The sequence below is a fragment of the Xylocopa sonorina genome, chromosome 9, assembly GCF_050948175.1.
Source record: "Xylocopa sonorina isolate GNS202 chromosome 9, iyXylSono1_principal, whole genome shotgun sequence".
Classification (NCBI taxonomy): domain Eukaryota; kingdom Metazoa; phylum Arthropoda; class Insecta; order Hymenoptera; family Apidae; genus Xylocopa; species Xylocopa sonorina.
The window spans coordinates 2,715,989-2,743,235 of record NC_135201.1 but is presented as its reverse complement, the minus strand read 5'-3'; the positions used below and the strand labels follow the sequence as shown (position 1 = coordinate 2,743,235).

Below are 27,247 nucleotides of genomic sequence, written 5' to 3'. Positions count from 1 at the left end.
ACCGCGATACGTTCCCGTCTTTACTCCAAACGAGTGTTTTAACAAAAGTTCAACGATATACCCCGCGAATTAACCGGCTTCGATGTGTTTCATCAAGCGTCTCCCTCAAGTGTATTCGATTTTCAAACGGAACATGCGTGTCGATTTCATACCTAAACCAGCCGTATAATTGAAAAAGAGGTTATGTGTGCGCACGCGTGTGTCGATACACGCGACGGATGCTTCTCTCGGACGTATTCGGGACGATTCTCGTAAATACGGCACGGAGCACGATGCGCGACACACGCCGCTTGAGTAACAGAGGACAAAACAATACGCGCGGGACAAAAATTCGACAACAACGATCCTCCACCGACGGCGGCTCGCCGCTAACTGAATCGCCGTCCTTGCACGGTGTGCATCCGAACTGTTCCGAGTCCCTCTCCGACTCGGAACGCCCCCCACCACCTCGACTCCTCTCTCGTTCGGCCGAGTCTCCCTCTCTCTCCGCTTTGACCGTCGGCTCGCGTCCTACCGTCCAAGACCAATTTCTCCCCAGCCAATCCGATGACGCCACTGCTCGCGACGGCCCCACTACTCGCGTTCCGCTACACTGGATCGGAAGATCCAGCAGCCGCGCCGCGCTACCGGAAACCAGCCGACCACTGGACCATCCGAGGATATATTCTCCTCTCTTCTCTTCTCTTCTCTTCCCTGTCCATGCTTTCTCTTCTGCTTGCTCCTCTGCTCCGAGGTAGATTGGCCCGATGAAATTTTTCGAGGGTTGCGAGAAATTTCAACGGGAATCAGCGTTAACCCCGATTAAACCTCCGTCCTGCGTGATTCTCGGCCAGACTGTTCGTTATCTGAAAAATCATGTTGCTCAGGACCATTCCGTGGTTAAAATTATTTTTAATTCAACTTTTCAGTCTAAATTAGGAAAATATTGTGCATTTTGTAAACTTTTTTAATAAGTTCTTACGGAGGACCTAAGAGTTTTCGTTTATTTTACCATTAATTTAGTCTTAATTTGATAAATTCCTGAATTTTATCTAAATTTAGCTTACTAATTGTTTTTGCAAAAAAATTCAATGAAACATTCCTTTAATCATACTTTTTCCACGTTGTACAAAGTATAACGCGTGTTTTCTCGCGAAATTGTTCAGAAAGTTAACAATCTACCGTTTTCCAAAATCACGATCATCAGATATTATTCTGCAACAAATGAAGTGTTAAGTATATACACCAAGCGTATATTTTCAAAACCACCAATCAATTGCCCTTCGGGAGGTGACGTGCCTAACGAAAAACACACTCCGCAACGTATTGGAGATGGAGTAGAAAATTACAGTTTGGATAGGTTAAAATTAAGAGGGAAGAATTCGCAGAATTTGGCGCCGGTTTCCTTTCCGAACGGTTTGCGCGTATACCAGAAAGGAGGCGACGGTTCCTTTTCCGTCGATTCGATGAGAAGACAGGTCCTGGTGCGTGCATGGATTATGGAGCGGGTTTCCAGAGGGTCTATTGGTCGAATTGGCGAACGGAAAAAAAGCAGAACGGGAATGCGGGAGATACAACGTCAAAAAGTAAGACAGAGAAAGAAAGAGCGGCAGGGAAGCTTCTGTGGATCGTCACGCGATCCCTGGCGATCCTTCAAGAAGGCCTCTCGTTAGTTTCTACAATCGCCGCCAATTTAAACGAGCCTCTAATTTTTTTTAATACAGCTTTTCATGTTCCTACGAAATCACCACGCAACATGATATACTCCTTAAGAGATATATGTCACTCTCCTTACACGCATTCCCCTTTTTCTTCTCGCCAAACCTAATTGATTCGAATTTTACCTCTAATTTTATCGAAACATAAATTACTATATAAAGCCTTGTATTTTAGTTCACGTAATTTTTCCAATGTTATTTACAAAACGCGTTCATCACCGTGTTTATTACAAGAAGACTATACTTAAGAAAAATATTTAATTTTTTATATCTTTAATATTAACCTCACATTGTTTATTTGTTCCTAGTTGTGTGCTGCTTAATATTCGAATATCGAACGCTTTAGATTGCAGTGTCTTTGATGTTTCTCTCAGAGCATTAAATAATTTCGAGCAGAATTCGTATTCGCCTAATAACAGACAATCTTTAAAAAAAATAGTAGCATTGCAACAATTGCACATAGATTCAAAAAGGCTGAAAGAATCATTTTGAACATCATATCGAACACCATTTAGAGATACCCCGTGGAGTTATTTAGCGTTTCCTTGTAAAGCGTTTCTAAATGTGCCAAAGGGCCGGTCCTGGCGAGAAAATCCTTACAGAAAGGTGTCGGAAACATAATTGTGGTATTCGAGCCCAACCCTAAAGAATGCCATTCAGTAGCAACCGTCCCTACTTCTATTATAACTTCTATTTCAACAATCTATTTTATGCATTTAGTATTTTCGATATTTTTCAAAAGAAATATATGTATTCTTGCGTAAAAACATCTTTTGGTTCGGTGAATTTGTTTTTCATATGATTATGGTCATAGATTCCAAGCGCAAAATTTAAAAAATCATGCAATAAAAAATTAACATACCTTTAAAAGAAGAAGACACGCCATATTAAATAACGTTAAGTCTCAATAGACAATAGACATCGATAAATCTTGAAAACTGATGAAAAACTCGCAAAAACTTCCCTCTAATTCGAATAATTTCCAGAGATTATTGAGTTACGTTTCGTCCCACGATGCTGTGTCAGAGCCTGCTAACGACATCTGTCAAAATTTCATGAACATATCTTTGGCGGTTCCTAAATGAAAATCGTTTCTAAAAAAAAAAAAGGAACAAAAGAAATTTCTTTTTTAAACACTGTATATAGGAAAATGTCAAATGAAAATGCTCAATTTCGTTAAATATTTGCTTACAACTGAGGATTTATGGCGCTCGATTAAATTTCTAGAGTTAAACGTCGAAACCGTCTGTTGAAAAAAAATTTCCTCGTAGGGTCGTGGCATGAACGATAAGCGGCATTCGTTAATCGAATTAATATAATCTGAAGGAATAGCTAGGCGAGCACGAGCGAGCGTGATGACATTCTCGGCTTTAGGCTTTCCGGCTTAGGCTTCTCCTGCGTCGGATTAAAACTTTAGAGCGACCGGCAAATGATCAATCCGACCTTTCGGAATGCCTTTCTTTTAGCCTCTTTTTTTCTCTTTCCGGATGTCTTTCAGTGAACTTCCGCCACGGTAAATGTAACACAACTGAACACCAATTCACCCCTCTGTTCTTCCACAACCTGTCAATAGTTTGTGCAGACCAAATTTTGCATTGAATGAACGCATAAGTTCTACTTCTTTTTACAACTATTTTTAATATTTTTCATTTCCTATGAGAAATTTATGTTGCAAAGGAGATTATTGAGACATTGAAAGTTTAGATTTTTTATATTTAGAATATGTTATATAAATTTTTAAGCACAAATTTATATATTTAAAAAATGTAATTATACTTTTTGTGTGACTTTCCTGATGTAAAAGCAATATCTAAGCCTATGTTACGTTTTTCAAAACCTCAATGATCTTTCTTTACCTTACCCTAATATACCTGTGATTTAATTACGTACCTACCTAAGTTAATTACCTACATTGTTAGTACTTGTTTATCATAATAGTTGCAATAAACAGATTTTATTTCCTTAAGAGATATTTTTAGCGGAGTTAAATGTTATAATATTTTTTCATGCCCATATTCCAGTCAAATATCGATTAATAAAGGAAAATTCTGTTATACTATGAATTATGACTCTTTATATTGCAATTATCTATTGTATAGCCTATTCATCTTTTACAATTGAAATTTAATATTCTATTTATTTGTCTGTAATACATATGTATATAAAATAGAACATTTATAACTGTTTTATAATTCCATTGTAAATTTTTATCTGTTACAATTCATACATTAAACAATAGGAGAAACTGATTGATCACTTCCATACTCTAATCTAATTTGACCATTTCAATAAGTTAAAAAACAATGAAATATATGCACTTCATTTGCAATTAAAGTTATTATACTATTTAGTTTATTTTCTAGTGCTATTATTGTGCGTTTATAATATATAATTCTAAACCACTTACTTCATATTACCCATTTACTTAATGTAACTATTAGCTGCTAGCAAATGTTTGCCACTACTCTGTTGCAAAAAGAAGTTGATCCTATTTTCTCTTGTTTCTCACTATCTATAATTTTCAGGGTCTGCAGGGGAAAATCGGTATGTATTACCTAAAAATGTATATATGGGGTAATGTGAAGTAGTAATAATTATATAAATAAAGAAAGTTATAATAATATTGTAATAGTATTGACGGACCGGCACACGTGTCAAGGAGCTCCTCCTGGTTCGATACGATGATAACCAAGACGCCAGTTATATGTCTGTGCAAACAGACATTAACTCATTGAAAGTGTACGATAAATGTCGACTGTTCACGCGAAGACGATACCTTGACACCCCAATTTATTTTAAACTGTAAATCGTACCCTTCTTAATTCATCGCCGGTAGTTTAGTGTAATTGATGGGAGGATTTGTGGTGGTGGTGATGACGTCAGGAATTCTACCAATTTTCGTGTTTCATATCAATTGAATTGCCTGCATAAAATGTGCGGTATTTAATACACTTAATTTTTTTAATAATTTCATATAATTAAACGTTATTTAAAAATATACAAAACTATCATTTACGACTTATGACTACCTTGTCCATCACACATAGTCCACGCGTAATAGTGTGGCAAAGGTATACTTACCTTCCACTGCAATACACGCGAATTAATCATACCAGTGTTTCTAATACTATTAATCATTAAAGTCCACAACCAATTTTTTCAAGTTTTTTTTCCTGGTTTATATTTAACTCTTTGGTTTGCATTTATCAAGCCATGTATTATAATTACTAAAAAAATGTTTGAAGAATTAAATTAAAAATTCGATCACTTGATGAACGAATAAAACAATGAAACGCTCGCCGTTATATTTGTTCGATTATAAATTTGAATTTTTACGATTCAATAATGTTAATATTCGATAATAGTAGTAAAAATAGCTTTGCTGGCCATTTCGCACAATGTAGCTCTCTTTTTCTCGCCTCTCAATCCCGATCAATTTTATGAATAACAAAAGAAGAGAAAATTCAACATGTACAGAGTGTTTCGCAGCTTATAAATTGTATTCAATAAGTCGGTATTCCTTCGAACAGATTTCGATTTAAACGAAACAGACAGTTCACTAATTGAACCACATGCTTGATAAACAAAACTGAATCGAAATAAATAACGTTTAATCAAATCACACTACACACTGTTCACTTTGCTTTCAATTATCTCTTGGACCAATCATGTTGATTAGCAAAGTAAACTGCATAATTTCGCCTTCACATTACAATTAAGGGATGTTTACAGTATTACACTATCTGTGTTTGCACACCTGCTCTTCCGCGACTTAAAACAGCGTACCAACTCAAGAATTAATAGAACCCTGTTTCTTCACATTGTCAGTGCAAAATATTGAGTTAGCTCGCAACATGATTTGGAAAAAAAAATTAATTTATAAATTAATAAAATCTAATGAGTATTTATATGTCAAACTGCCTTGTGTACCATAAATGATGATGTATATGCGCTTTAATTGTTATTATTACATTCCTTATACTGATGCATGGAATATAGAAAAAAAAGAAGGCAATCTGATAACTACAAAATATCTATTTATGACAAACTTTGAATACCTGAAGAAATAATTAATGCATCAAAGTGAAGATCGGTTCTTGATACAGATTGCAATTAATACTGAAATGTAATCAGAAAACTGTATACCAAACTTTTTCGTAAAATAATTAATTTATGATCCGTGAAACACCTTGTACACATATTAATTGTACGACTTGTTAGCTGTTATTGAAAGTTATTCACCATTTACCAGTGTTGAATAAACGATATATAGCAATAAATATTTGATTTTTCATAATGAATCCAAAGCCACTCTTTTTGATCACACTCAATATAGATGAAGTTTGATTAGTAACTGTACTTTATTAAACTGGCGCAAACACGCTTGAAATATGGCGCGAATAATTTAAATGACAAATTGATTACCGACATTTTTTCAACAGCTAAATGTAAATTGAAACATAATAGAAAATAATCCGAGTAACAATTTCTTTAGATTTCCTTCGAAATATTAAAATTTATTTGAAATTTTTACTCGGACAGTTTCACTATTACACTGTTAAATGATATTGTATTTGTCTCATCCTTGCGTCTGTATACACAACATTCAAAATTATTATTCTCATCGCGTATGTCCACGATTACATTTATGCCACAAGCATATTTATAAATAAAAAGAAAACATAGAAACGCATCGAAGCACAACCATCGACGTCGATCGGTATTAAAATTGTCATCGATGTATTGCAGAAAATTATGATACAAGTAAACAAAGAAAAAAGGCACAGCTATTCGTTAGCTATGTATTTAAAATGATATCTATCCCTATAATAAAATTATATTAGTTTATTTAAAAAAAAATGTCGCATTTAAAACTTAACCTCGCCAGACATCGATTTTAAAGAGAAACGTTACTTTTTGCAATACTGAAAATACCAACGGAATTTATGCTTAGGGGGTACAAATCGACAAAAAGCTGGAGGTTACCAAAGGCAATGTCACGATTAGACATCCTCGTTCTCTGTTACCCGAAGATCCACGCAAATTATCTAGTCTGAAGGAATCAACGTGCTGCGCGTCAATGAAAGTCCATTTGGGTTGGTTAACCATTTGCGAATTGGAAGTTCTATTTTGATTAAAAGCGAATATATCAAATCTCGAAGAGCTTCGCATACACGAACGTATGACTATACAGACTTAAACGATTTAATTTCTAGATAACGTTCGATGAATGTTTCGCCGGCTACCGCTGCCCTCTTTAGCGTACTTGTCCTAACTAACAATTTTGAAAAAATCCAAGTAACACGTCGTTTCATAGTTTCCTTTCCTTCGTGTCGTTTCTGTGGAATAAATGAATGAAACTACAAAGTGCACGGGACACTCTTGACAGATTTGACTTGAACAAGTAAAAAAATTTCATACCACATTATAAAGAATTCAAAGTGATCCAGCAAATTGGAAAATCGATAGACAGGACAGCGTAGCTAAGGGAGGGCAATGCGGTTGAATGAACAGAGGATATGCAATGTTTTTGTTTCTTTCTTTCTTTTTTTTTCTTTTTTTTTGTGCAATGTTCCCACATTAACCATCGTTAAAGTATATATATCTGTATTTGTGTTTCGTTTTGCCCTATGAAGAAAAGCTGTTGGCTCGCTTTCCTTCCCTGTCGAAGACGCGTAGCGGTGATAACCGCGCTTAGATCTACAGAAAAATGCGAATTACCACGATACATATCTACATATATTGCGGCTCGCCTCGGTTTTTTTTTCTTTTTTTTTTTTGTTTTTTTTTCCCTCTCTTTAACAATTTCGATTATCCTGATAAAATGCATCTCGCCGCATCGTGGTCGCGTACACGCGACGCATGCGATCTCGCTTACGCGATAAAAAGGAATATAAAACTATTTGTAAAAGATCGCACGGAACGATGTGCAATGCATCTACGCGCGCCGCGTATCTCATTCATCCTACGAATTGAAATTCATTTAGGCGCGATTACCAGCTGTAAAACCGGGATATAAATGTAAAACGTGTATTCTTCCGGTTTGCCTTCTTAACGGCGCACGGCGCGCGACGATACGTATTCACATACCATTCTCGCCTACGTATATACGTACGTAGATGATATATTAACACGATTTCTTACGGATTTATAATAGTTCCTCGTACCTAATTGATCGATATAGATAAAATAATAAATATAAAATATATTAAATCGCCGTAAAAGGATTTTTGAAAAATGAAAAAGTGTTTTGGTATTTATATAGGTGTTTTTTTCCTTTCCTCTTTAAACGTGTTCCTTATCGTCCAGCATATTTCAATTGTTCTCTTTTTAACGTCTCTTGCCGTTTTACTAGTTTTTGCATTGCATACACACGCATACACAGACAGGAACAATCACGGGTGCTCTCCCCCAATCCCCCTATCTATACTACATATAATATTTCGTTCTCTATTGGAAATAACTTAGTATCTATGCGTCCAATATATTAGATATTAAATAATAAATCGTAATCATCAATATATTAATTTTAAATAATATGATTTCTAACAAAACACCCGCCACTCAACAAATCAAAAATACGTACGGTCGACGATATTCTTATTTGGAATTTCAGTAAAAATAATTACGCATCTAAGATCTACTCCTCGTTATCGTAAACTCTCGTGTAATATAATTAGATTATCGGCTAACGTAAGGGTTCCTCATAATTCACAAATACATTTTTGGCATACTACGATGCGATACACTGACTATGCGCTAATGAATAATATATGACTCGAAATGATAAAGATACAAGGGATTATTTATACAACCACATGTTATCCCTAATACGTATAACAAAAATTGTGATCTCAAAGAAGTTAAATAAGACAATAATAATCGTATCGTAAGAAATGTACAAATACGTGACGGGTTAAAGTATAAATATTATTATTAAAAATCAAAATCTTTGTCGATTAAGAGAAGTCGCAATATGAAAAGTATAATTTCACTAAAAAAAAAAAAAAAAAGAAAAGAAAAAAGAGAAGAAGAAAAAGAAGAAGAAAAGAACAAAACAACAAAATATAGTTTTTGTCCCATAGAATATAATCGAATGTAAATCATCATTATAAATAGTTCGTATCACGTTCTTCTTCCTTAAATAATGATTCTACGTACTCGTACGGTAATAAGACTTCACTTCAATGGGAAGCAGAAATACGAATAAATAAATATTTATAAATTTACAATGAAAAAGAATTATTAAATATTCTCTGTGTGTGATATGGCAGTTTGAAAGGTTCGAATCTGAATATTACAATTTCCAAGAACATTATGTAAACTATATTTTCGAGTACGCGAAGGTTACTGGTTCCAGTAAGAAATTTTTAATCAGATCAATTCCGTTTCGCGACACTCCGTTATTATTCGACTATCGTTTATTTAAAAAAAAAATGAAACTTATATTACTTCCGTGTATTAAAATAATATGCATGTGCATGGGTCTTGTGTGAACCATCGCAGGACAATGGAAGTGTTCTTTCATGCTGAGAACATTAATTCTCTTTCTCTTGTTTTCGTCTTATCCGTAGAACACAGTGCATACGTTAATATTTTCACTAGATAGTCAAATACCCCAGGCGTTTGATTTCTACCTTTGAAACTGCTCGAAGGTCCCCTCCAAGAAAGGCGCCGATACTAAATACATAGCATATACGTATTTTGTATTTCCAATGTGAAAAATATTCATTTAAGTGTTGTGTAAATACTATCTCACAAAAAATATGACTCTCTCTATAAAATTGTCAAATTCTATTATCTCCCTAAAAACGTGTCCACGCACACATTTCGCGATAAAACAACCCGTATTTGATGAAACATGCGACCGCATCAACCGCTCTTTTAACGACACATAATCGTATCGGATACACGTGTCAAATGTTATTCTCATATACTTATCAAGATGTTTGCCAGCTCATTGCAAACTCTCGATCATTCATTTAGATAGGTCACACACTTTGTGCTATATAATGAATTCTATACATCTTTATGCTACCCACATCGCATCGATTTAAATACATCGAGCATCGAAACATTTTATTGCCAGAATTAATAAATAATTCAAGTCCTTTATCGTATCACGCGTTAGAAACGTAGAAAATGGATAAAGCAGCGAGATATTTGGCTTATTAGATTACCATAGTTTAAAAACAGCGTTACTCATATTTTTTTCTCGTCGGATTAGCAAATTTAGGAATTCTATTTCTTTCTTTTTCTTTTTTTACTCTGTTACGAATTCCTATGAATATAATATATCCTTCGGTCTGTTTAACAACGTAAAAGTTTACAATGCACTGAAATGTATCTCTCGTGTAATCGTTCCATAAAATGGATATGCAAGTAGAAAATCCTATGGTTGCTCTGTAACTATTCGCCGTAAAAAATGGAAAAACTTCTACGTATATGTGAGACAAGGAGAGTGTATTTTCCCCGAATATTCGAGAATGCTAGTGAACGTTCTAGAATGCGATTCTTTTCTTTTCTTTTCTTTCGCATCGAGACGGGTAAAAAGCAGACGTCGAGCAGTCTTCGACGAACGATAGATGCGAATGGTACTGTGATCAAGTCCGAATCTCACATATACAAAATCTGAAGATTTCGTAAACATAAAAAACATTAATGAAAATTCATTCACGTTTAAAATCAACATAACTTGATTAATATGTAAATACGCTTGAAGGGAGACCTACGTCCAGTTTCAATTTATGCAGCAAAGTTTGTGCATTCCAGTGGTTCCTGATCAAAGCACTTTATAAAAAGTCGAGTCATCCAGGATTCTTAACAAGTTTTTTACCACGATAATCGTAAACGCGCCGACAAAAAAGTACCATATCCGAGGGCACTGGTATCGGGGGCTGCCGATTTTCTCTTGGATACAGTTGATCTCCCGGTGGTACTATTAAACCGGGACTTTCTAATCCCTCCTCGATTCTTCGTAAATTTTTACGATACCTATAAATGATATTAATATATTCGTAGTTTTTACTATACAGACATTTAACTCTTTAAACTTTGTCGATAGAGTGACTCCAGATTAACTACAGAATCTTCGGAAAAAATTTAGTTATAAAGACACATTTTTCATGTTTCCCTGTGACACATACGGCTTAATGAAAAGTTGTAAACAAATTGTACTGTATTTAGTGATACAGTATAATATTTAACAATGAAAGGTAAAAAAGATTAGCTCACCGGCAATATTCGTTGAATGTCAAAATATAACATTTATCTTCTATACAAGCAACACTATTTGCATCCCGATGCCGTGAAGCGAAGACTTCATCTTCGGTATCATACTGAGTTTTACCTTGCTCGGTATGTTCAGGTCTGTAGTACCACAACAATGAGAACATCATTTCACCTATAACAACGTTCATTTTTATTCCATTTTTAGTTTCCTTTTTGCTGTTCCGTTAAAAATAATTTAAAACAAGAAACTAACCGTCGTCCGGATTTTCCCATAAAGCAGCAATTTTCGCTACAAACGGTAAATCCGCTTTCCGTGGGCCACTTTTTAGTAAAACACAATCACGTGGTCTAAGAACATCACCACTTTGATGTTTCATACTCGCGTAACATCGACGTATAGCCGATTCTTCATTCTAAAAAAAATTAAAATAAAAAATTGAAATAAAATAATAATATAATATATAATAATAATAATAAAATAATTTAGAAATAATGATGTTCAATAAATCTTGATACGTTATTTCTTTTAACTGGAAACGTAGAAATATTTCGTGGGCCATTAAAGTTAAAACAAAATTGTTACTTGTTACGAAGATGATTGCTTGCATGTTCAAGAGTAAAAAATATTTCCAGGTTTTCAATTGAAAGCAACACCCTATATATCGAGAGGAAATGTATTAATTAAATGTTTACCGTTAAATATACTTTGGCTTTAAACGGATCGCCCTCCCAACTCCAACCATTACTCCATTTCGGTTTTAAAAATGTTTTTCTAACTAGCAACAGGTTCTCGTTTCCTATTGGACAATCTTCAACTTTGGCGCTAGATTTTTTCACAGGCTGCTTTTTCGTACTTTTTCGCTTCTTTTTTATCAACGCCGGCTTTTTCGTACTCTCATACATGTCACACGTAGTTTTAGATTTTATTGTACTCTCATGTTTCTTGTTATTATCTTTCGCTTTCGCCTCGTGCGCTTTATTTTTACCTTTACCTTTACATCTAGCCTTCTCATGCGTTCTCGATTTTGTTCGGGCCTCCGTTTTACCCTTCGATTGGCCACTCTTCGTGATCGCCTTCGACAATTTCTTCGATACCAACTCTTTTACCAAATCGACCTTTTTGGTGGCTACCTTTTTCACCGCTGACAACAAATTCACCTCCTTTTTCACTTTCTCTGATTTCTCAACATTCTTACTCTTACGATCTCTTTTTTGTGTCATCTGTAAACTTTTTTGAACAACATTGTTAATAGTTTCCATATAAGAATGTTTTACACAATTTGTGATATTGTTACTTGTACTTTGTTTAGAAGTCTTCGACTTCTTCATCGCGTTCTCCGAACAATTCGAGTTCTCTACTTTACGCTTTTGATTTTGATTATCTTTCTTAGGCTGTTTCTTTTTCGAAATACAATCATCGCCGCTGCTGTCAGTCTTTTTTATAAGCGGCAAGATCGATATAGTCATTTTCGACGAGAAGTCGCTGTTGCTCAAATCATGCGAAGAACCAACCGAAAGGGTTCTCTTGCTTACTTTCCTCTTTTTTCTGCTGTCGGACAGACTGTCCAAGGATAACTTTCTTTTCGATACTTTCTGACATTTCGGTTGCTCTTCTGTTTCGCGTGTCTCTTCTTCTTCTTCTAGGGTTTCTTTGTTCGCGGTTTCTTCGATAGTTTCTTCCTGCACAGTTGGCTCGTAGTCCGGTTTCTTCCAATTCTCACTGTCAACTGCAACAACGTCACTCAATTCTTCCTTAACGTCCGGGTCCGCATCCAATTTATCGTCAAGCAATATCCCCGAATCCTTGTCGATCTCCAGAATGGCCATCTGGCCCTGCTTCATGCATTCTTCACATTTCATAATATCGCACTTGTAATCCGACTCGCACTTAACGTTACAATTTGCAACACAGGACAAATTATCGCCCATCTCCACACTGCATGATTCACATTTCACGTTGTTATTTTCCAGCTTAAAATTGTGAAATTTACTACTCGGGCAAGTTGTCACCGCTAACTTCTCGGAGGGAGAGAGAGTTTCCAGTTTAACCTCGCAAGTTGACGTACAAGCATGCTTTTGGCACCCACACTTTTGTAACTTATCCTCCGAACAATTCTTTTCATTCTGAAACAATACGTTAAATTATTTTATGAATATACGGAACGTTAATGTCAGTCGACATAATTGAGAGGACTGGTGCAAAAACCGATCTTCTACATTGTTGGCCATCTTTATATTGTTAAATTGATTAAAATTTACGCGTACGCGAGAAGTAGCTACCTCTTGTTCCAAAATAAAACGGACTCATCTTGAATATCTTTATAGTAACTATATTAACGCTTTAAGTGTGCGACGTCATCTATATCTAGATGACGATTGTGTTTATTCAAACATGTTTTGCTTATGAAAATAGTAAAGTTTCATTCTACAATATAATGAATCCTATATAATTATCCAATTATTAACGAATTCATTTCGATAATGAAACGTTGTGAACAATATACGTATTAGATAATAGCTTGAAATTTTACGATCGAGTCAAGTTGTCGACTTTTGGTCACTGGAAGTGCTAATGATAGGATCTGACTGTTTGTTCCACAAAACACAGTTTCCTTTTTATTAGTACGGGATACCTTCTAATCTAAAAATAGAGATGACCAATTTTTACACCAAAATCCTTAACTACTACAACTCTTGTCACTCAAAAAGTTTAAATAAAACGTTTAAATCTCTCCGCCGTACTTATTATCTGGATGAAACAGAAAACAATTCATAACAATTTCAAGAACAATGAATGGGTGATTAACGAATTGCGAGAAGAGCGTGATAAAATTGATAAGATAGCATGATTTGAACTTAATACACAAGGTACTTCAAACGTAAACGTACGAACCTTATTTTTACAGTCCGAATTCTGCGGGCGATTGTGAGACGGAGGGACCGAGGGTTGGTTCTGATTCAGGTTGCGGTGAGTGTTAAGTTGGACGCGATCCGTATCCCAGGCATTGGCACCGTGAGGCGGCGCTAGCCCGGCTAGCCCCCTCGCCGGCGAGGGCGGACCTACCAAAGCGCTGGGTGGCAATGACAGACCGGGCCCCGATACCACTGGCGCTCCCTTACCATTACCAATAAGGGGCCCAGTATCCACGTTTTTTGGACAAGACTGCATCGGGCATGGGCAACCCTGGAAGGCTGCATCTAAAGGTTTAAACGTCAAATTATCATTTATTTTTTTAATCTAAATGAAAGGCCAAGACAACGCTGATTCAATTTTTATAGATTTTTATAATATCCGAAAGATTTGAGATTCAATACGATAAATATCTTTTTGCTTTTATTCTGAAATGATTTTGAATTGATCCCATATAAAATCATTGTCATGCTTATTCATATATCGCAATAAAAACGGTATGTTGCAGAGAAACAAGACGTTTCGACCAAATCAAATTAACCAAAGTGTCCGAAATATTTACGAGCGATACCATAAACCACCGCTTAAAAATTGATTAAATAAACTAAAGTAATTGGGCATGGTACTTACGATCTACGAAAGGTCTCCCCTGAGAATGCAAGTATGCCGGATTAGGTGGAGGTGGTGGTGGTGGCGGAGGTGGCGGGTACGCTCCGTAATAAGGAGGCAGTGGATATTCACCAGGCGGTGGCGGAGGTGGTTGATAATCAACAACTGCCGGGCCTGCAGTAGCACTACTACCAGGACCGCCGCCTCCACCAGATTCCTGATATCCGTAATACTGCCTGAAAAAGTACCTTTTTATACAGTACATTATCAACATTGAAAATCTCCACTCCTACAATTTCGTTAAAGTAATATTAAAAATAATATATGACATTATAAATACATTTTTACCTTCTATAAGTAGGTGCATATTTATAATAATGCTGTGGATGAGCGTGTGGATGAGAATACGTCGGTGGATAACATAACTCTGGGTATTGTGGCGGTGTCCCGTAGTATGATGAAGGACAATATGCCCTATAGAATGCACCTCCTAAAAAATTAGATATTTCTATATCACGTACATAACGTAACATTCTATATACTGAATACATTAAAAATTATTAGTTATTACGTATTATCAAAAATTTGTATAAAATTATAACGCAAAATAATGATTTGGATATACCTGTACTACTCGTACCTCCTGAAGTTGTAGAAGTGGCAACTAAGTCGTCCGAGCCTTCAGAATTTTGCGGAGGTGTAGGAGTTGGTTCTGGAGGAGGCCCCTTAATAGGTGGTAGAGTTGGTGGGTGTTGTATCAGTGGTCCAGCCGGCTGATAATACCCTACACGTTATCGTACACGTTATACTTCTATACATTTTTATCCCTTTAAACATTAACTCCATTTTTCTATAGATAAAATTTATACGATTTTTATTTTGACTGAAAGTACGGAAATACTCTGGTTTGCTAATAAACGTGTGTAATCTTAACATGGTGTACAAGAAAGAATCGAAAGTAATTACACGCTCGCAACATCTTTTTATAACGTTTTTAATAATTAATATATCTATTATTACTATTACTATTATTATTGTCATTATTATTCTGAGTGTGTAAGTAATGCAAAACCATATATGTAAACAATAATAATGCTTTCCCCTATATATTACAACATCCACGGTGTTAATAAATAATGCAAAAAGTATGACACAACAAACTTACCATGTTGATGCGGTGCTGAAAATGCAGAATGTCTTCTAGGTGACATATTTGGATGATTACCTTGGCTACCTGGTGGTTGCATTGAGGATAATGCACCTAGTGGAGTATATGATTTGCAAGGTTGCTCCAATTTTTGCTGTTATTGGAAGTAAAAAACACATGCTTAGCAATTTCTACATTAATATGTCTAATTGATAAATATTACTAAAAATTATATTAACCGTGTGTAAACTATAACTTTTCATAAAATTTAAGTGGTAATTTTGTGTATTCATAGCTTAGATTGAAAGAGTATTTGCATCAGACAACAGTTTAATGGCAAGGAATTAGAAAAGCTAAATATACTTTATAAGTATATAAGTATATAATTTACCTGATCATGAAGTTCAGTAGCAACTGCAGTAGCCGCGGTCTGAGTATGGCTTGTTGAACTATATTGCATTCTATATTGCATACCAGCAATGCTGCAGTAACCTTCATGGTGTGTAGATCGAGTTTGATTAACATAGACACCTTAAAAGAAAAGTTTTATTTTAGTAGACAGCATAATACGTATTAAAAGTTATAAACAATAAATGAAAATCAATAAAATATACCAGTAATAGTAACATCCGTATCTTGATTCAAAATAACAAGTTTATTTGATGGTTTCAGGACATCGTCTTGTTCTGGATTTTGCCGTGATTTTCGTTTCTCAATATCAGAATCGTTTTGTTTACGCTTTTTAATAATCTCCACCTCCGACTCGCTCGAAGAATCAGAACTGCTACCAGAAGGATTTTTTTCACTCGAATAAGATGCGGCTAGAATGGCCGTAGCATTCAGGCTCGCCATTCTTTTACAAACAACCATATCTTTCAAATCCATTACTTCCTCATTTTTCTTTCTTCGCTTGATTATCTTCTTCTTGTTGTGTTCTACATTTTTTTCGCGTTCATAGTCATCATCTGAAGAAGACGAAGACGAAGAGGTTTCCAACATATCCCAGTGCTTCCCACGTAATCCGGGCACATTTCTAAGCTTTCTTTTCGGGACATTTTCTTCCATTTTAGTTTCTACCTTTTTCTCCTTCTCCTTACGAACGTTCTCCTCTTTTTCTTCTTTAGTCTTCTTCTGTTTCTCTTTCTCAGGTTTTGGTTTACAGAAACCACCAAGATATACTCCACCAGTCTCGTTTTCGTATAGACAATGAACTTTGGCTAACGCGTTCAAAGAGGCAACTCTGTGTCGCTTTGGCCCACTCCAGAAACCAAACAATCTCATTCTTCTAACACGTTCATCAGATGGCGAAGCACCTCTTTCTCTTCTCTTCATCTCCTTTTGTTTATTCTTCTTTACCTCATCATCACTTTCATCCTCTGTATCTATTAACAATAAATTACTGCTTACACTGTCCCCATTAATTGGTTCATCCTTCAAATTTGTCTCGATTATATTTTCACTATCAATTTGCTCTTGCTTAGAGGAAACACTATCGTCTAGATTATCTTCGCAAACCTTCATTTGTTTGTTGGATTCCTCGGAAGATGTTTCCTCAGAAGATGAATATGTTTGATTTGCATTGTCCATTTGTACTTTCACAGCTTTCTTTTTTATTACTTTCTTGCCTATTTTTGGAGTATTCTTTACAACTTTCTTTATATCTTGTGCCTTTGATTGCAATTGTTCTTCCTTATTACCTTTATCAATCTCTTTATCCTCCTCTAATTCACTTTTTATATCGGTTGTATTTGCTTCTTCTTTCAGTTCATTATTATCCACTATCTTTTTATGTTCATTTAATAATTTCTCTGTTTCTTTCACATCTATCTTCTTCTTAGGTATAACTTTCTCAACAATCGTCTTCAATCTATCATCTTTTTTCAATGCAGCATTTATTTTATTGTTCTTTAAAGGCAACTTAGCTTTCATATGTTTCCCTAACTTTGGCTTCTTCTCTTGTATAATTTTAACTTTAGAAATATTCACATTTTTTCTCTTTGTTTTCTTCACTGCTTCATCTTCTTCGCTTACAGACATTTCCTCATTTTTCACCAATTTGTTCAGTTTAATTTTTTTATCTACCAACTTTTGAACCACCGATAAATGTGACTTCTTCGTTAAAACAGTCTTTCTGGAGATACCTTTCTTCTGCATTGATTTCGCCTTTGAATCTTTTTTAGCTCTTGTTAAGGAAGCATTAATATTCAATGCACCCTTTTCAAGAAGCTTCTTACGTTCCAATTTCTTATCTTTTATCACAGATGCCTTCACACTCTCCTTGATGTCCAACTTTATCAATTTTGTATCTTTCTTCTTTTCGTCCTTACATTTTTTCTTAGTAATTGGACAAATATTATCTAACTTTTCCTCGTTCGTTTCATTTTCTTCTGTTACATTTAAAAGGTTTACTTGGTCTTCTATGTTCTCATCATCAAATTTACCACTCTTCTTTTTCTCTTCCATTTTCTCTGGTTTCTTCTTATTTTCCATAACTTGCTTATCCAATTTTACTTTCTCATCTAGTTTTTGTACTTTCTTCTTTTCTGTGCTGTCATACACACACTCGTCCATAATTTTTTCTTCTGTTTTATCCAATTTTTTCTCCTCCACCTTGTCCCACTTTTTCTCATGATCTTTTGCACACTTCTTCTTCTCGTCTACCTTCTCAGACTTTTCCTTCCGCTTCTCCTCAATTTTTCTCTTGTCCTCTACTTTCTTCTTCTCCTCAGCTTTCTCCAACTTTTTCTTGTCACTCTCTATCTTTTTCTTCGCGTCTTCCACTTTCTCAAGCTTTTTAGGTTTTTTTTCTTTCCTTATGTCGGATATTGATTTTTCTAAAAATGAGCGACGTTTCTTAGCAATCGTTGGCATTTTTGTCGCCTTCCTGGCAACTGATGCCTTTTTCTGTGGCTTCATTACGATTGTTCCCTTTACATTTTCAACTTAGTATTAATCTGCTCGGTGTTGAAACAAAGCAACGAGCAAAATATTAAAACTACCTAACAGCCATTGTAAAGTAGATTATAAATATTCTAATCCTCTTGAAGTTGACTGTACCTGAAAATAAAGAAATACGTACGTCAAGCTATTGACTGTGTGCAACAAAAAATTTTATATGTTAACTGTTTATAATGAAAAAAATAATACGGAGCATATAACTAATAAATTAACTGTTTTTGAAATTGATTTAAGTTTTTTTTTTTTTTTTTGGGATATATTTCTAATGTTACTAAGAAAATTTATTTTATGCATTATCACGCGTTATGAATGAAATATTTCGCATTAAAATGTTTTACAATGTAAAAATAATTCGATTCCTTCATCTTTTTCTTACGAGGACCTCAAGATGACGACCAACTGACATTGGCACATTTTACTTGTTATTCAAACCTCGAAACACACATGCAAATGTCCGAGGCGTAAATGAAACGTGAAAAAGTTCATATTTCCTACTAGCCAGGAAAATATTCAAGTTTTATAATAGCGATAAAATAAAAAAGAATCACGATCGAGACTGTCGGATGCGCGCACTTTCATCGACTTGTTGACAAATCGATCCCTTTAAATCTCATTGCTCCCATCAGTTAACATGCATCAAATAGATTCGTCGCTCGAACATTTTTCCCAAACATATCCGCGATATTTCGTAGAAGGGATGAAGAAAATTGACGAGAACTGGTGAATACTGCGTTGCAAAGATAGAGAAATTAAAAGGACAAGGACAACAGGATACCTTTTAAATGTATCCGTAGATGGCCACAAGTGGCTAACATAAACCTACTCTACTGATCGATGAATTTGTCACGTACGAAATTTTACCAGGCTCGTACTCTATTATAAAAGTCTCTAGCGATAGTTTCCCGACCAAATCACTTGTACATTCACAACGGAAGCGCGGCAGCAATTAGAGGAGATAAACATAGGAGTAATGCATAATTTATGTTTACCTTTAGCGAGCCCTTTTATTTCTACACACGGCCCGCGAACGCTTTTTTAAACGATAAATTAATACATCGATGCAGTGGGACTAGCCTGGCGACTTTTTTTACTTAGAAACACCACCAAGATAAGCAACAACACGGCAGTTTTATTAATAATTCTCGTTCGGTTATTGCGAGCTCTAACACAGATTTCGCATTTCTTTCTCCCGAAACACGTATCTCACACGACGTCCCTGCCCTTTTACCGTTGCCTTGTCGGCCATTTTCTTCCTCGCGCCGCTCCCCCACTCCTCCTTTTATACGTTATCAAATAGCAGATTCTCTGTTCCATTTTACTTTACACATCCGCCAGATGGAATCACTTCTCTCCCGTTCTCACGGAGCGAAAACATTTAAATTCCAATTCTGTATGAAACCTGTCATGTGTAATTCTGCGCGTTACGAACACTTTTACGAACTAAAGAATAATAAGGCAACATCGAATAAAATCCAGTTTGAAACTCAGTTTATTCCGAAATTGAATCAAGCTAGAAACGATATCAAATATAACTATAACAGTATAGCAAAATATTTACAGTATACGTATTGATAATAATAAAAAATTCCTAATTAACTTTGAATTGTATACTGTATTACGATTTTTTATATGTAGTTGATAATTTACAGCAGAGTAATACAAATGCTTTGATCAAAACATTCATCTTCAAGTGTTTTCGTTATGATCATTGAAATGTACAAATATAGGTAAATATGACTCTTAAAAAATATATCTTTATTGATAAAGAAATTTTCTCTCTGTGAATGACATTTTATCTTCTTCTATACCAACACCATAAAAAATTAATTTCTACATTGCATAAATCCCAATAGCATTGCTTCTACCACATCTCCCGCTTGTAATGCAGTAGTCTCTGGTTTACGTGCTGGTAACATTAATAATGCATTCGCACTTTTGCAACTAAGTAATCTACTACTAATCTGATTTCCAGTACTATACGCAGAGGGTAGACCAAGCATATCCTCCCATTGCAAAATTGCTCTCGCATACTCAGGACGTGGATCCAAATCATAGGACGATGTTAGCTAACATCAAAATACACATTCAGTAACGTACGGAGTAAAAATTTGTAATAAATAAATGTAATACATACTTTTGCCGTCACAATCGTAGGTGTGGAATAGTCTTTGCATAACTGTCTTAACAAGGGCAACGCAAATAAATTCATAGTGACTGTGGCAGAAACTGGATTACCCGGGAGGCACAAAAAATATTTTTTCCTATTTTCAAATGAACAGGTTGCAAAAGTAGTTGGTTTGCCAGGTTTCATATTGACACGCCCTAAAAATATATACATGTTAATTATCAGCTTCTTTTCAAATGTTTGCTACGATCAGAATTATCCAACTTTAATGACATCATTACCAAAATGTATTGTAGCATTAAAATAATGTTGAAGAATGGGTTTCAACATATCTCTATCCCCCATTGATACAGAGCCTGATGTGATAAGAACATCAACTTGTTTCAAAGCATTTTTAATCTTATCCACCATAATGTCCTCACTATGAAATATATGTATTAATTATAAAAAGTTGTATGTACTTATTATCTAATTTATTATAACAGAGATACGATTATTTATCTCTTGAGTACAGAAATGAACTTACTCGTCTAATGCAATGCCTACGTCAATTGCATCGAAACCATTTTCTCTTAACATCGATAACAATGTAATTTTATTACTATCGTATATACGTCCTGGCAGTAAAGACGTGCCAGGACTTTGTAGTTCATCTCCTGTAGATAGTACACCAACTTTTGGAAGACTAGTAACTGAAATCTTTTTGCAACCACACGCTGCAGCAAGACCTAATTCTACTGCTCCAAGTTTTGTTCCTGACATCAAAATAAGTTCTCCTTTTTTAATATCACAACCAATAGGTCTCAAAAGAAATAAAAAACATAATATTAATTTGGTTTATTAAACCATAACTATCAGTTATTAAAAACAAGGTACCTAATATCCTGTCCAATTTGTACGTTTGTTAAAATTTCAATTTCATCTTCCTCCGTGTTATCTAATGTTCCTTTTATAAGTTTAGTATCCTCAACTTGAACAACTGCTGTCGCGTCTTTAAATTAGAAATAATAAAAATAAAAATTAATATAAAAGTAATTAATAATCACATTCTAATAAATCTTTTAAGTATCAGAAAATTATCCTTGAATCCACTATAGTGGTTCCTAACTTGGTTCACAGGTGAACCACTATAAGCATATTAAACGTACCATCTGGAATTGGAGCACCTGTATTTACTCTAACACATGTACCAGATACAAGCTTAATCGCGGTAGCCTATAAATTTATGAAATTATATTAAACTAATAACAGTTATGTAAATATATCTTTAACATACTGCTTACAGTGCCTCCTGCTTTTATTCCACTTAATACTTTTCTTCTGCCTTTTCCATCACTCGCTAACACTGCATAACCATCTTTAATGGATGCTCTAAATGGTGGTAAATCGTAGTTGGAATATAGATCCTCATCCAATATCCTGCCATGACACTTTTCTAAATCCTCCTCTGATTTACTGTTAGAAGTTAATGACTCTACTTGTTCACGTATCAATTTAGAAGCTTCTTCTACAGAAACCATTGGATATGGTGATTGTCTATTACGTTGAACTATACTAGTTAAACATGACTATAAAGGAAAAAAAATATATCTATGTACAAACATTTCATACTTATATTTACTTTATATTTTATATTAAATGTTTTTGCATAACTTACTGAAATTTTATCTTGGTCTTTTGGTAAAGTACTTTGGATAATTTCATCTTGTACATTTCTGTGTGTATCTATTATATTCTCTTTGTTATTTCTAATTAGATCAACAGCATGTGGTATGGCAGGTGCAATTGCACTTAAACATTCCTTTGCAGCTTTTGGTGATCCCGGTAAATTTATAATCAATGTTTTACGTCGTATTCCACATATAGCTCTGAAGATCAAACATAAATAATAAAAGATGCTGATATAATATTGTTAACATTATTTTAAAAGGAAATAGTTGTCCAATACTTGTCCAATTGGATTTTAATCTATTTATAATGATATTATCTTGAATTTAATCTTTAAAAACATTGTACCTAGATAACATAGCCATTGGCGTAACTTTTAAGCTTGACATTAACATCGCTGTAGACATTCCAGGAACTTCTCTTGTAATAACTTGTTTAGTTGCTTCAGGAGTTACATCTGTTGCAGAAAATCCTGTTCCACCAATTGTCAAAATAACGTCTACATTTTCATTATTACACCAGGATTTTAAAATTCCCTATACAAAAGAAAAAGAAATGTGAAATATCAATAAGATTACTAATATTTTACTCTTAATTCATTAAGAACTAATAGTATGTTAACATAGTACTTTATATGTATTACTTTCTTATTCTTAATATATTTTATTAAAATTTATTGTAATTTTCTCATGTACCTTTTATACATTCAAGTCAATAACTAAGATAAGTATAAATATATATTACATTCATTTATAAAATTCTCTGATGAATAGCTACCTTTATCGACGATTCTCGATCTGGAACAATATCTCTACATTGTATTTGACCTTTGAAAATCTTTCCAACTTCAGACGTTTCATCTTTAATATATTGTTCTACGGCAGGTCCACTTTTATCCTTACTTTTATCATTGCTGCAGCTATCGCTAACTAATAAAATTAACGAAATATACTGTTAACAATAAAACTTAATTATAGATATCAAATTAAGTAACGCTAACATTTAATGCTAAAAATTGTAGTCTTACATAATTGCAAAATAAGAATACAATAAAAATATCTACCTGTTAATAATCCAAATCTTATAGAATTCATATTTCCATGTAATTATTATTTAGAGCTGAAGAAAACTCGTCTGAGACAGCACAGGGACAAGAGAGATCTCTCATTTAGGCCTATAATATCTTAGCATGTGTGTCATCATTCAACCAATAGTACGCTAGAGCCGAAAGAAGCTTTTCAGTCGATTAACTGATATTAATAGAAGTACTTAAGCCTTACTTAAGCATTTGTTTTTTTGATAATGGAATTATGATAACATCGTTTTCACAAAAGTGAAATTCCAGTTTTCCCTTAGTTCAATTTCGAGTGCGCAAGCGTAAATAAAAAATACGATCGTACTTAGACGGTTAAATTAAAAATAAAATGCAAACACTAAGGGAGTTATATTATTTTATTTGGAACTTTCTGTTACTTTCTATTAATTTTATTTGAGACTACCTACATTGCAATGTCAGAAATTTAAGCAAAATTAAAATTTATTGCAATCAATATGGAATTGAAAAGGAATTAATCGTAAAACGCTTCGAAAAAAAAAAGCATCCCTATTTATGTTATTAGGTTATGTCATAGACCAAATCATAGATAAGAAATAGTCTTCAGACCAAATTCAAACGAGCCGATTAGTTACAAAACGGCCGTATGCATATATGACGCTGTAGTTTATGGCATAGAATATTCTATCACAGATAGAATTATTGCTTCTCCAAGTGCCCCTTAGGAACCAGGAATGAGGTTAAGTACTGTTCAGTAGCGCAAACTGGTGTAAATTGTTAGAACCGCGAGTCTTATTACATGACATCTATATTTTCGTAATCACAGTGTTAGAATTGATCGATAATTAATTAACAAAAACAGTATTACTAAGTATAACTACTTGACAAAAGAAATACGATTTACGTTTTTATTTCATTATTGTTTTTACGCATTATGTTTGGTACAAAATACGAAAGATATATATATACGACATTATTTAGTTAAGAAATAATATATATATTTCGAAATTTACATGTACAAATAAGTCCATTATTATAACTATAGTTGATTAAAATAAAAAATATGAAGTTATCGATAGATTAGAATAAATTGCCAAAATATGATTAATTAAAACTATATAATAATAATTAAAATATATAAATTTATGTGTGTGTGTGTGTATGTATAATATTATTATTTAGAACTTTGTTGTCGTATGTACCACCCATACACATACGAGCTTATTGCAAATTTTTCGACTAGACAGTAACTGCGCATGCGCGAAAAACATATCCTTTTTTGTGTCTTATTTTGTTTGCCATTGTTGTACCGTATGAATAGTGTATCGTACACAAATTGCACGCTCCATTGCACAAGTGCATATAAGTATTCGGCGCAAAGTGGCTGGCATTTTATAGTTCAGTTTAGCCAACAAGTTGGCAACTACTTGGTTGCTCCGTGCGGTTATAAACACAAGAGAGGGAGTTAAAAGTAGAGAGAATCGAGTATTACAGACGAAGAAGTCACAGTGACGGCAGTACGAGCAGAGTTGTGTTAGAATAACGTATTTGAAGATTTGCGATTGTGCGTCAGCTTGTGCATTTTTCTTCTACAATAAAACATTTTTTCTGCGGATGCCCCAGGAATTCTGCTAATCCTGGTAATGTCACCGTAACTATTTACTATTCATTCACGAACGTAATTAGCGTATAAGGAAACGGTAAACTATTAATAGCGACTAAGTACATATATTATTTTGGCCTACTTACGCGTAAAAATTCAAGATGGGAGGCACGACTACGCACACCCTTTATTTCCGCCAATCAGAGTGCAAGTTTCAGTTCTTAAGGCTAATAACCTTTGACTTCCATTTTATTTATATAAAGAAGGTATACATGACACGAATACACTTTTGGCTAATAAAAAGGGAACCATTATTGTTTTGCGTTACGCAGATTAATATGATGTCAAAAAAATGCTGCTAACCGTTTAGTAATGCATTGAATTTAATGCGTCGTCACTTTTCGACGTATTAGTCGTAATTATATTATTTTCCGTGTGCGAACAATTAGTTCAAGCATCACGGTTTCTAGCGAGTGGATTAGAAATGCTTTTCGAAAGTCACTTGTATCCGTTTTCAATATACCATATGGAATAACAAAAATATATTTATGTGCTTGTTATAGATTCTATGTTATTATTTTAGCCTGTATTTGTTGCTTATGTCTTCGGGAAATTCGATATTATTAGTTAAGCGTATCAAAACGTTTCAAATAAATTACGAATATATCACTTTGTTATTGTATTTTGCAAGATTAACTTTTATGTAATGATTGGTACTCTATATATTACTATTAATATTCGTAATACGTACCAATTAATTTGTTCAATTTGATTAATTTGCCCATATTGGGATAGATAAATTTGCACACAGCGAAGAAGATAAATTATTATTAAAAATAATATACTGTGTGTATGATATATATGTCTTTTACCTTATACCTTGTATTTTCCATTAGAGTTATAACCGGACAAATACGGTAAATACAAACAGTAACTACCGTTTTTGTTTACGTTGTGGCGATTAGATGACATGACATCATTTTAAAGGCAATTTTGTTTACGTTGCAGCGATTAGCTAATATGACGTCATTTGCAATTTACAACTTTCATATCATTCACCGTCGTCTTGGATTGTTTTCTAATGAATTCCGCGAGTCATGTTTTAACAGAAACAGTTTGATTGATTGAGACGCTATCGTATTTACTAATTGATTCATAGTTTTTCAGCGGCAGCATTTTCTCAAGGTTAAAAAATATTTGTATAATCTTTGGTTGAGATATATTATCTTATAGCTAGGGATAAATAGTTATGTTCAAAAACGATTGAATGTATACAGTACGATGCTTATGAAAACGTCGATACGACGTTTAGGAATCAAAATCGAAGTTTGCAATATGATTTAAGTAAATATTAAGATATTCCATTTATTTTTCATTACCAAATGCTTAAATAAATGCAACTGTTATCTTTCAACTTTGATATTTACTGAGTAGTGTCAAGATTACATTACTTATTTAGCTTTGTATGATTGCATTTGTGAAAAAAACGGCACTGTCTTGAATTGAAAACGACGATGACCTAGAAAATTGTATATGCTATAAGGAGCGTAAGGATTTCAATTAAATTATATTATACTATTTAATGTTAGTAATAATATTTTTAATTCGATTAATTTTCATTGTATCAGTACAACTTATTTTAGATGAATCAATATTTGTTTTGAACACTGGAATGAATCCGGTTTGCTAATTAGGACATTAAACTCGCTGATAATACGAGAAAAACATTCAATTCTTTCTTAAGATATAAACTATAGTATTTACGTTGTACTGTATCTTATCTTTTGTAGTAATTAAAATATCATTTATATGTCGTTCACATCTGTAGTACATTTTACGTAATAGTTTTATCAGTCAATACGTACTTCTGATTTTTATCGAACAAATCTAAATTGAATAAATTGATGATACTTGAAATAATATAAGTAATCGAGAAATTATTGATACATTTATTCATGATTAATGATTTGCTTTATCGAAATGGATTAACTGGATTTTGTAATTTTCACTTTTTTTTTTAGAACATTACAGTACTAGATGATACAGTACTATCATAACAACTTTGTTGTGCGAGTGGAATTTTTAGTAATCCATTTGGGAGGGGAATGACAGTAGATTAATTTGGTTTTCGCAAGAATCGTCTAGGCACACACATAAAGTTCATTAAAATTTGTAATAAAATACATGTTTTAATTTCTAATAATATATTACGTATAAATATTCAACATTTTTTATTTCCTGTTA

The 27,247-nt window shown here is 33.9% G+C and overlaps 2 protein-coding genes across 5 annotated transcripts; both read right to left on the bottom strand.

Moving 5' to 3' along the window:
* Nucleotides 1–7,287: 7,287 nt before the first annotated feature.
* On the bottom strand, nucleotides 7,288–19,824 carry LOC143427412 (uncharacterized). 4 transcript variants are annotated; one of them, XM_076901526.1, is made up of 12 exons: nucleotides 19,543–19,824; nucleotides 16,210–18,652; nucleotides 15,987–16,126; nucleotides 15,614–15,749; nucleotides 15,074–15,232; nucleotides 14,797–14,938; nucleotides 14,470–14,696; nucleotides 13,822–14,126; nucleotides 11,622–13,052; nucleotides 11,182–11,341; nucleotides 10,932–11,100; nucleotides 7,288–10,691 (listed from the first exon to the last, which is right to left on the bottom strand). In XM_076901526.1, exons 2-12 carry the CDS (start codon nucleotides 18,509–18,511, stop codon nucleotides 10,505–10,507), a joined length of 5,358 nt encoding a protein of 1,785 aa, XP_076757641.1. In that variant the 5' UTR covers nucleotides 18,512–18,652; nucleotides 19,543–19,824; the 3' UTR covers nucleotides 7,288–10,504. The 4 variants fall into 4 exon arrangements, with proteins under 4 accessions (XP_076757641.1, XP_076757643.1, XP_076757644.1 ...); XM_076901528.1 differs by having other exon boundaries at nucleotides 14,470–14,684; XM_076901529.1 differs by having other exon boundaries at nucleotides 15,089–15,232.
* Nucleotides 19,825–20,215: 391 nt separating this feature from the next.
* On the bottom strand, nucleotides 20,216–23,790 carry Cin (Molybdenum cofactor synthesis protein cinnamon). The gene is made up of 11 exons (XM_076900787.1): nucleotides 23,410–23,790; nucleotides 23,124–23,275; nucleotides 22,695–22,882; nucleotides 22,336–22,546; nucleotides 21,962–22,246; nucleotides 21,827–21,893; nucleotides 21,555–21,669; nucleotides 21,205–21,480; nucleotides 20,960–21,099; nucleotides 20,688–20,875; nucleotides 20,216–20,619 (listed from the first exon to the last, which is right to left on the bottom strand). The coding sequence occupies exons 1-11, from the start codon at nucleotides 23,438–23,440 to the stop codon at nucleotides 20,377–20,379; spliced, it is 1,896 nt and encodes a 631-aa protein (XP_076756902.1). The 5' UTR covers nucleotides 23,441–23,790; the 3' UTR covers nucleotides 20,216–20,376.
* Between the last annotated feature and the right edge of the window lie 3,457 nt (nucleotides 23,791–27,247).

Coding starts and splice junctions, on each gene's coding strand:
- LOC143427412 (XM_076901526.1), bottom strand. CDS start 18,511: ATGAAGCCACAGAAAAAGGCATCAGTTGCCAGGAAGGCGACAAAAATG. Junction 15,750..15,986: donor CTACTGAACTTCATGATCAG/GTAAATTATATA, acceptor TTCCAATAACAG/CAAAAATTGGAGCAACCTTG. Junction 14,697..14,796: donor TATGCACCTACTTATAGAAG/GTAAAAATGTAT, acceptor CTGTATAAAAAG/GTACTTTTTCAGGCAGTATT.
- Cin (XM_076900787.1), bottom strand. CDS start 23,440: ATGAATTCTATAAGATTTGGATTATTAACAG. Junction 21,481..21,554: donor CAAATTGGACAGGATATTAG/GTACCTTGTTTT, acceptor ATTTCTTTTGAG/ACCTATTGGTTGTGATATTA. Junction 20,620..20,687: donor CTACGATTGTGACGGCAAAA/GTATGTATTACA, acceptor TTTTGATGTTAG/CTAACATCGTCCTATGATTT.